Raw genomic sequence first — 10,674 nt, 5'->3', positions numbered from 1 at the left:
TTAATAATAACAATAAACTAATCTTGACACACAGCAAACATCTATACCATTCTTACCATCTGGATTTCCAGTGGTTCACTTTCATGGTGCAGATTAATAATGAGATCACCTTTGAAACTATTCTGGTGTTTGAAAAGGATGGGTGGCAGAAACTTATTAAAAAATTCAATCGAATAAACTATACCACCTCAATTTTTTTTAAACAATCCTCTTAAAATTGTTTTTGTTATTTAAGCAGAATGTAATTACAATGATTTCAGAAAAAATATTGTTAAAAACAAATTGCAGACAATTCAATTATTCATAACAGTGCTCTTTAAACAATCTTGATAAAGTTAATAGTTTAAATAAAGAGACTCACACTTGCCAGTGTGCAAAATTAACAATTAAAAAACAGGTATAAACAATATTTTTTTTTAAATCTATGTTAAGAATATCATTAACTGTTCTCTAAATATCATATTATGTATATTTTTTTGAAGAGGATCACAAAAAAATTGAGGTGGAATAGTTTTTGATACTCATGCTCCAATTTCTCATGGACAAATATGTAAGCTTATATAAAAATTTGCCATAATTATTTTATGGGGTGGTGATAATGTTAAAAAAGTACCTATAAATAGCTACAATACTATATTTATTGACTTTTATTTTTAAGTATTATTTTATCCAAAATACATAATTGTTATTAATATCTAATGGTTACATATTATTATCTGCTAGTTTGTCACTTTCCTTTGTCATCTTTCAATACTCTAAATGCCTCTCTTATACATGACAACACTCCAGGAACACAATTATCCTCTTGTAAGAGTCTTTGTATATCCTTAGAAATCTTCAATTCTGGATTTATATTTAGCACTGAAATTCGAAACATAGGTACATAATTAACATACAAAATAATTACACTGATAAGTATTTTGACGTGAGTGGTCCATTTAATTTATATTGACATTCAAAAAATTCAAAATTCAAAAACACTTTATTCATGTAGGTCACAAAAATGACACTTATGAATGTCAAAAAAAAATATATAAATATTGTTTCTTATTGAATTTACCGCTACTTCATAAAGGGTTGAGCTAATGAGAAGAAGTAGCAAGAAACTCATTGCCACTCTTTTAAGTCAAGATTAACATTTTAGTTGTTTTACAAATCATTTCAATTACAATATATGCAAAGTGACGCAACAAAAATACTCAAAAGTCAAAAACTGAAAGGCTTACATGAGTAAGTCAAAAAAAGAAAAAAAAAAGTAAATTAATACTTATAAACACAAGAGTTATTGAGTATAGTAGATGCATCAATCCACACATACCGTAAATAAATAGAGGCATTATGTGAGCATTTCATAAAATAAAATATATAAAAACTTCATTCAAGAATGGAATAGTCTTTATTAATATTATTAGTATGTCTTATTATCAACTTACACACTTGAGATCGTACAAATAATGACCACAACAAATGTTTCAGTGTGAAACATTCAGCAAAGGGATGTGAAAAAGTAATATGAATTGAAGTGAAGCTTCTTTTTTTTTTATGGAATAGGAGGACAAACAAGCGTACGGGTCACCTGTTGTTAAGTGATCACCGCCGCCCACAATCTCTTGCAACACCAGAGGAATCACAGGAGCGTTGCCGGCCTTTAAGGAAGGTGTATGCGCTTTTTTTGAAGGTACCCATGTTGTATCGTCCCAGAAACACCGCACAAGGAAGCTCATTCCACAGCTTTGTAGTATGTGGATGAAAACTCCTTGAAAACCGCACTGTGGAGGACCGCCACAAATCCAGATGATGGGGATGATATCCTAACTTGTGGCATGTCGTGCGAAGGTGGAATTCGGCAGCAGGAATCAAGTTAAACAGCTCTTAGGAACACTCCGTGATAAATGTGGTAGAAGACACACAATGAAGTGATGTCTCTACGCAACACCAAGAAAAGTTAGTTCTTTAGAATAGTTGTGATTTGAAACTTGATAACATGATTTAAACCAAGAAGTGAGATGATAAGTGACACAAACAGGTAAAAGTATAGGATTCACCCAGCGAGAGAATGAGAAAGGAAGCATTATACAGTGTTTTGTGTGCCAGGTGATGATAGTTGAACAAGAGATTGTCTTATGTATAACTCAAATATACCTTAATATATTCTGAAGTCATGTGCACGACATATTACCACATCTATGTACAAATACATTGAGTGAAATTTTTAATGAGTATAACAACAAACAAATATGAACACCAGCTTGAAGAAGCGGCCAAGTGCCGCTACGTTTCGCATAGGGTTAGTGTCGAGGACCGGAGACCATATCCCCCCCCCTCTTCCTTAATATGACAGCGGTGCTCAAAGAGATTTTACCCCAGGAGGGTACCGGCTCTGCATACTCCTTCCTTAAAGGGTAGCAATGCCTTTTTTTTTATGGAATAGGAGGACAAACGAGCGTACGGGTCACCTGGTGTTAAGTGATCACCGCCACCCACAATCTCTTGCAACACCAGAGGAATCACAGGAGCGTTGTGATTGTTGTTGATAGGGTCGATTGTCTTCCTATTCCATAAAAAAAAAAACAAAAATGGGCACCCACTCAATACCCAAAATTAGCTACTTACATGTATACTTTTGAGACTTAATATTTCTTGAGAGTTTAACTGAATAACATTCAGATTCCTTACGAGCTTCAGTGAAAAACTGTACAAAAATTACTTGGTCTGCAGTATCATTGGTTTCAGATATTGTAAAGAAAAATTTCAAATGTTTTTTTAAATACTTTTTTGCCCTCAAATATGCTTCATGAGTTTCTTTGATTTCATTTGATAATATTTTCTGTTCTGAAATGAAAAACATGAAATTCAAATTGATTCAGTACAAGAACATAGGTTCATACAGTTAACATTATTTTAATATTAGCATTACTTACCTTGTTTGAAATTGTCATACTGTGTTTGTTGAATTTTTAAATCTTTGATCTTAAACTCAATATCGTGCCTTAGTTTCTGATTGATTTCAATTAGACTGTGTAAATCTTCTTCATTCTTGCTGAGCTGATTTTCTTTGGAATTTAAATGTAATCCTAAAGAGTCCTGATGCAGTAAATGTAAAACTCTCTCAGAAATAGAATTAAGGCATGATTCGAAACTTAATAACGCGTCTTCTTGAATTGCATTCAAATTTATCAAATAGTCCGAAGTATTTTCAATAACACTCATTATAATATTTTGCATATACCACCCCTCCTTTATACTTTTGAAATAGTTATCTTCCTGTTAGTAGGTAAACAAACATATAATTAGTTTTGTTTTGAACTTATTATAAATCGTTAAAAAGTGATAGGTACCTACTATGGATAAAATTTAAATTTTAAATACTACATTCACAACAGTCAAAATAACCACAGATTCTGATAAGACGTAAGAGCAACTTTAGATCGTAGACTGAGTAAACAATAGACTACTAGATAGCTTCCATCTCATTCACACAAGAAAGAGAACAGCATATGCATAAGTCATGTAAAGAAATGAGATAACATCATATTATTTTCTGTTTCATGTAGCGTGCCGTTTCAAGGTCAGCACAGTACTGTGCGAAACAAACATTGACATTTTGCCATAATTGCAACACATTTTGTCTAAAATTAATACTCGTTTTCAGCACGGAAATACACGTTGAATTACTTCTCAGCTACGAATAATAATTTTTCTATTTGAATTTCATTGAAAAAATGGTTCGGTGTAGTTTATTAGGGTGCAAAAGTGACAGTGAACATAAGCATCCCGATTTCTCTTTTCACACGTAAGCATAGCAGTTTGGATTGTTAGTAGCTTCAAAATTATTTTTGTATACTCAATCAGAATATACAAACCAACTAAGAATTTAACCTTGTTCATCTTATGCAAAAAACTTAAATTCAATTAGTTTAAATATTTATACTTATTTCTGCCTGCTTTTGAATTTATTTTTCTCCAAAGCACATTATTTTTGTCATAAAAAAATAATATTATTTTTTTGCCTCAAAGTTGCCAATCTTTATTCACTGATGATCATTTTAATAGGCAGCCACTAATTGGTAATCACCAAATCTTGTTGATCAAAGCCATTTTGGCTCGCTATTTTGAAATCTGTATTCACCATGCCACAAAAAAAATCGAACCAAAAGATAAAATCAGAAATATTAACACTAAACTATGTACTATTTAAAGGACAGCAATGAAAGAGCTGTAGGTTTCTTTACTCACACTTAAGTGCATAGGTACCTAGCTTTGCCAACAGTACCTTATCGAGGCGCTTCATAGCTTTTGCAAAAGAAGTGTTATGAACTATTTGCATATCGCTTATCATTATAATAGGGCACTATGGTGGATCTGCGCCAGTTTTGCTTGGTTGGTATGCTGATTGAAACAAATAATTATGTGTTGAATATACCAGGAAACACATATTTCTATATATTGACAATGCTAGATTCTTAATAGCATTTATGAGTTTATTAACAATAGACCTGCAAAATAAATGCACGAAAAAGTATATGTCAAATGTAAAAATAGTCAAATTAATTTAATAGAATATGATTATTTCACAGTAACCGTGCAGTTTTATTAGTGGAATAGCTATTCCTGCACCGCAAAGTTCTTGCAGAATAACTGCAACAGGCGAGCTTAGTGGAATAACGATATGTCAAAATTTTATCTTATTGCCAGGCATCGCATTGCAGTGCACTTTTGATGTGATAACTTCTTATGGTATGGCAAGCCGCTTCGTAACTTAACGCGTTACGGCGCTAGTCTTTCTGGCTTCCCTTTCTCTCACGCATACAGCTGGCATGCTCCTCCACTCTCGCTCTTAGCAATTAATACTATAATCCTATTAAAGAATGATACTGACACGAGAGTGGGTCAGGGATTGGAAATAATACTCCACTTATCCACGTTAGGAACGTGTCTTTATTTGAGTTCACTTTTCTGAACTTGCACTTCACCGGTCTGCCACTGTTACTATTACTAATAACGTACATTCTCAAAATTCTAAAGTACATTTTCAAGAATTGTAAATAAGAACAAAATATATTTTATAATTAATAAAAGATTTTATTAATATATAACCTTTCCTTACATTAACATATTAATTTAAATAGAAACTAATAATAACAATAATATTGACACACTTTTTACACAAATTATCTTGCCCCAAAATATATTATAGCCTGTGTTATGTGTTGCAAGACAACGATATATAAATAACCATATAATATATATTTAATAATAACCTAAGCTTTACTCAAGTTAAACAAATTTAATATTAAATAGCTCAAATTAGATTTATTTAAGTTATCACTTGTCGGGTGTCCCGAGACGCACATGTTTTTTAGGGGGAATAGATCTGCAGTACTTTTACGTTACAGGATCACCCGGAAAATAACCGATCATGGGAAAACTTCTCATACCGGACATGGCGGCTACTTGTTGACGAACATCTTCAATTGGAATTGGAGGAGCCTTATTAACCGTCTCCGTTTCATAAAAAATATAAGCGTAATACATGGTTTGCGATGAAATAATCAACAATATCATACAATTTTTAATAGTCTGAGTTTGAAATGTCATTGCTCATTGACCATTGTTAATTACTCTTTGTAAAATAGGAAAAAAAAAAAGTTGCAAAAACCCAGCTGAGTTTAATAATTTTTAGATTTTTTTCAGTGTAATAAATTATATTATAGACAACAAATAAAAATTATTCGGATGTTCAAAACAATGATTAACAAATGTAGAAATAACTTGAACATTCTACAGCAATAATATGTGTGACTTTTTCGAAGCTTGTTTGTTTTCTCATTCTGTATGACCTCAAACATTAAAATACTATGAAGAAGGTAAGTAAATAATAACTTATATTAAATATGTATTAATTGATTTATAATTAACGTATTAACTTTTTCAGGTGGTTGTTAATGACGAATTAATTCCAACTTTCGATAAACGCAATTTTCTTACATTATGTTGTATAGTTATAAACAAATAATAAAGTTGAGCGAATTAATGTTAAAAAGTTTTGTGTTTTGTACCATATTACACTACATTTTGTCAAATGGGCCATTGTCTTAGCTGTTTCAATAATCAGAATAATGCTGATATAACATCTCCTGCTAGAATAAAGGATGGTAAGATATTAATGAAAGATTGCAAAATTTTTTCTTGTTATTTATTTTACTATTAAATTCTTATTTATTAGTAAATTATTCATTATCATTATTCATAAAATTCTTATTTATATGTATATACTTGATGTGTTATTCTTTTTTGCAACATTTTGTAAAATTTTTCAGATACAACAGAAATAGTCCCAACAAATGAAGTTTCAACAGCAATGATATCACATTATCCACAAGAAATACCACTTTTGCATAATAATGATTATGGCACAAACATAAATAATAGTAATGCTCAAAATGCAAACATGGTATGCACAAATACAGAGATAACAAACATACAAAAATCACATGGCAGCAATGAAAAGCCAAAAATGTTCTATCAAAAACTATCATCTATACCTATATCAATGTCATCATTGGGTTCAAATGAGTCTAGAATTTCAGATAGTAAAATTAATCAATTATTTGATCATTACAAAGACTCATTCGAGGATGCCATACTTACTGAGGGTATAGAGAATCTTTGTAATGATTTGCAGTTGAATCCAGATGACTTCAAAGTATTAGTACTTGCTTGGAAGCTAAACGCAAGCCAAATGTGTCGATTCACAAGAGCTGAATTCATTCAGGGCTTGAAAAATATGAAAACTGATTCTATGAAGGGTATACAACAGAAATTGATTGATATAACAAATGAACTTAACAAGGATTCAGAACAATTCAAAGACTTGTACAGATATACATTTAAGTTTGGCCTTGAAGTTAGTACAGGACAAAGGATACTCCCAGCTGATATAGCTATTTTATTGTGGCGACTTGTCTTCACAAATAATGAGCCCTCAATCCTAGAAAGGTGGTTAAATTATTTAGAGAGCAACCCACACATAAGAGGCATCCCTAAAGATACTTGGTACATGTTTTTAAACTTTTGTGAATATATAGGAGACGATCTCAGCAGCTATGATGATACAGAGGCTTGGCCGAGTCTATTTGATGATTTTGTTGAGTATGAAAATGATCAATTGAATCAAAATATATCTAAAAGTAATTTAATAATTCAGGACTGAATTTCTTTAACATTTGCCAAATTATAGGTGTTGTAAGTACTTAAGTATTAAGACTGATTTGTTTGTTTTTGATCAGATTGTAAACAATGTGTTATTGTGGTTGGCCAATTGTGTGGTTCAGAGATTTGAGTAGAACTATGTAAATATTGTATTGTGATGAATTTAGCGAGTCTATGCTATGAATTGAATTTGTATAAAATAAATAATGACATTCCATCTGTGGAATTAGTCCAGATTTGTACAGTCATTAGTAATTTGCTTAATAATAAAATATACTTACAAGTATTTGTTAAAATTGTGTTCAGGGTGAGTCAATGTAGATGATAAAAGGTTGTAGTAGGGGTATTAACTGATTTGACAAATGATTGCTTTATCTAATATTTACTTGTTTGAAGTTATTTTTATGCAATGCAAATGCAAATAAGGTGGAGTCCGGACATGGGAAAATTTAACAAGGTCCAAAAATAAAACAACTGATAATAATTAAGTGCTAGTTAAAATTAATGTTAGAAACTGCACTGATGGTCTTGAGCCAGTTTTTGATACTTTGGGTCACAAGGAGAACAGCAAATTTAAAGATATGTAATGGTCCCAGGTTTGACAACCGACCTATCACAGTCCATTATGGATTGTTGTCCGCCTTTTGCCAACTTTTAGGTTAATCCAAATGTTGTTAAATTCTAAATTTCATGTTCAACATGGCCTCTGTATCATATGATATTCACACCCTCTTTAAAGTCCCAATTGTCAATAGTAATCTTTTCATAAGCCACATCATTTATTTTTTACTTCAAAACATATGTATGTTTTTTGATTAGGTCAAAAGAAACATAAATAGGTTGAGCTCATTGTACTGGCTTTTCATACACAAATATTATATAACTTGTTATGACTAGATCTGGTCATGATATCGGTCCACCTTTGCTAAACACTAAAATTTCTTTATGTAATTCTTATATGAATGCATCTATTTTCTGCTAATAATAATGATCAAATAAACAGTTAAAAAAGTACATCAAGTGGACAGAACTCAACTTAGACGATTGCAAAAAAAAATGTATTTTTAAATTAAAGAGTTGATTACCTTGAACAGGGTTAGTTTTAGATAAAGCACATGTTTGTCAAATATACATATATACTGCTTTAGGTCTAAGTTGACTGCCCTGTATGTTACATTATATCTGATATCAAATTTATATATAGCTAAACTTTAATATATCATGGATTGTTTACTATAGGAACATACCTATTAATGCATAATAAATAAATCTTATTTTTAATTATTATGATAACCAATGTACATAAATTTATTTATTAAAAATCTATCATAATTAATTAGAGTTCTTAATATTATGTTGTTCTTGTTTTTTTTTTAATCTCTTTAATAAAGTCGCACAACAATACAATACAAAACAAAGTAAGTAGGTATCTAATCACTTTCCCTGATTTGTATCACGGACTAGTAAAAAAATAAGTAGATACTCTGTGTCACATTACATAACAGTGTAGCACCAAAACAAGCCGATTAACGTGTAAATACATAGCCCCACGAACACACTTACACTAGTAGTAGGCCGATTGGTGGCCATTATGAGAATTGTCATCGTCTGTGACAGATCAGTTTGCGTCTGAATGAAATATTTTAAAAATGCTGACGTGCGTTGTGAAAAAGTGTAAAACGATACTATATAAGTATTTGAGGCCTTATATGATTATTTATGGCAGAAAAATTGTGTAACTAATGTCCGCCGTAACCGCACACACTAGCATAACGGTGCTTCACTTCCTACTTAATATTACGGCGCGGAGTCCTTCTCGTTACTACTTTTTACTCGTCCGTGATTTGTATGTGGTTTTTGTCGTGTCACCACGCAAGTTAGGTTATCCCATAGTTTTCTTCTGCACAGTATAGATAATGTTGCTTGAAAACATCATTGTGGAGATACATCCAAAGGTTAAGAAAGTACCTAAATAAAAGTTTTAACAAAAAAACAACCGTTCAAAAAGAACTATTCTAAAACAATAGATATAATATGCACTAAAAAGTAAAAAAATAATTGCGTATTTTTATAAAATTTTATAAATTTAATATTTTAACTTTATAAAATCTAATTAATTAATCTAATTCCAGTTTCAATTATTGTTATTTTTGGAATCGGTGTCCTCCCGCCGCGGTCCCACTCTTGCCTCTCGCCTTGTCACTAATCAAAATTCTTTCCACTTCCACTGGATCAGTATCTAATAGTACAAAAGAATTTATTTGTGGACACGAACTGGGTCGTACAACGGAAAGTTTTTGCTTTAGGCTGAATTTGCTGAGCCAAGTCTTTGCCACAAAGTACTCATTTACAAAATTCACGGATTGATCTGGAGTCTTTTTAATAGTTAATAATTCTGAAACTGAAACATCCCAAATACTTTTCTAAAACCTGTATATTATCTACTTAATACAAATACCTGCAGATTATGCAATTTAATTTTAAGAGGTACATAATTAATAATAATATATAACATTTACCTCCAAGTCAAACCAATTAAAAACTACCGAAAAAATAAAATTACAAAAAACAATAACTTGTAAAATTCGGCTTAACAGGACTTTTAAATCTATTTAAACCCAAATCTGTTATTTGTTTTGGATAAAACCTCACACTCTCAGCCCGACTACTGAATCGGAAGAATACCTAGTACTACTTCTTTTGCATCTCGTATTTAAATTATGGATATAAATTGCTTTACATCAATTTTTTTTTAAAAATTTACATCAATAAATGCCGAAGAAGTGTACTATTTCTTCTCTGATAACTGTATAATGGTATTGAAGTCTAATTGGCTGTTGTAGGAGAATTTTCTATGTGGAAACCGAAATGGTGGTCGTGGCAATGGATTTTTCCTTTAGGGCATTATTCTAGAAAGAAGACAATTTGAAAGACAGGTTGGCAGCAAGCTAATTGGTGTATAGAAAGTGAGTTCGAAGAAACTGAGGAATAGAGAACGTCAATACTTCAAGCATTCTTGCGCTCTACAAAAAAGCACCTGTCGGCCATATAAATGGAGTATTGCTGTTATCTATGGTCTCTCGAATTGTCGGTGATCCAGTTATCTGTGAACGGCTTGAACACTTGACGTTGCGTAGAGACACAGCTACATTGTGTCTTCTATCGCATTTATCATGGAGAGTATTCCGAAGAGCTGTTTGAAGTGATACCCGAAGGCAAATCCCACCTTCGCAGGACATGTTAAAATTTAAGATATCATCCCCACCATCTGGATATGTGGCGTTACTTTATAGTGCTGTTTTCAAATAACTATCTACCCATTCAAGCAAACTGCGGTAGTCCCACGTTCTTTTCGTACCGTACGCGGTTTTCAGGACGATGTGACATTGCTACCTTAACCAAAAGCGTGTTAAGAATGGGCAGCAGAGACCACTTAATATAAGGTGACCGTACACTCCTTTG

At 31.8% G+C, this 10,674-nt stretch overlaps 1 protein-coding gene and 1 long non-coding RNA gene across 2 annotated transcripts; one reads left to right on the top strand and one right to left on the bottom strand.

Moving 5' to 3' along the window:
* Positions 1-620: 620 nt before the first annotated feature.
* On the bottom strand, positions 621-3,339 carry LOC126969744 (uncharacterized). The gene is made up of 3 exons (XR_007730439.1): positions 2,922-3,339; positions 2,614-2,832; positions 621-861 (listed from the first exon to the last, which is right to left on the bottom strand). It is a non-coding gene; the product is annotated as an uncharacterized LOC126969744 (long non-coding RNA).
* Positions 3,340-5,624: 2,285 nt separating this feature from the next.
* Positions 5,625-8,566, top strand: LOC126969737 (DCN1-like protein 3). The gene is made up of 3 exons (XM_050815300.1): positions 5,625-5,867; positions 5,936-6,155; positions 6,321-8,566. Exons 2-3 carry the CDS (start codon positions 6,083-6,085, stop codon positions 7,211-7,213), a joined length of 966 nt encoding a protein of 321 aa, XP_050671257.1. The 5' UTR covers positions 5,625-5,867; positions 5,936-6,082; the 3' UTR covers positions 7,214-8,566.
* Positions 8,567-10,674: the final 2,108 nt, after the last annotated feature.

This window comes from Leptidea sinapis, chromosome 19 (genome assembly GCF_905404315.1).
Source record: "Leptidea sinapis chromosome 19, ilLepSina1.1, whole genome shotgun sequence".
NCBI lineage: Eukaryota > Metazoa > Arthropoda > Insecta > Lepidoptera > Pieridae > Leptidea > Leptidea sinapis.
This window is presented reverse-complemented; position numbering and strand designations above follow the sequence as displayed.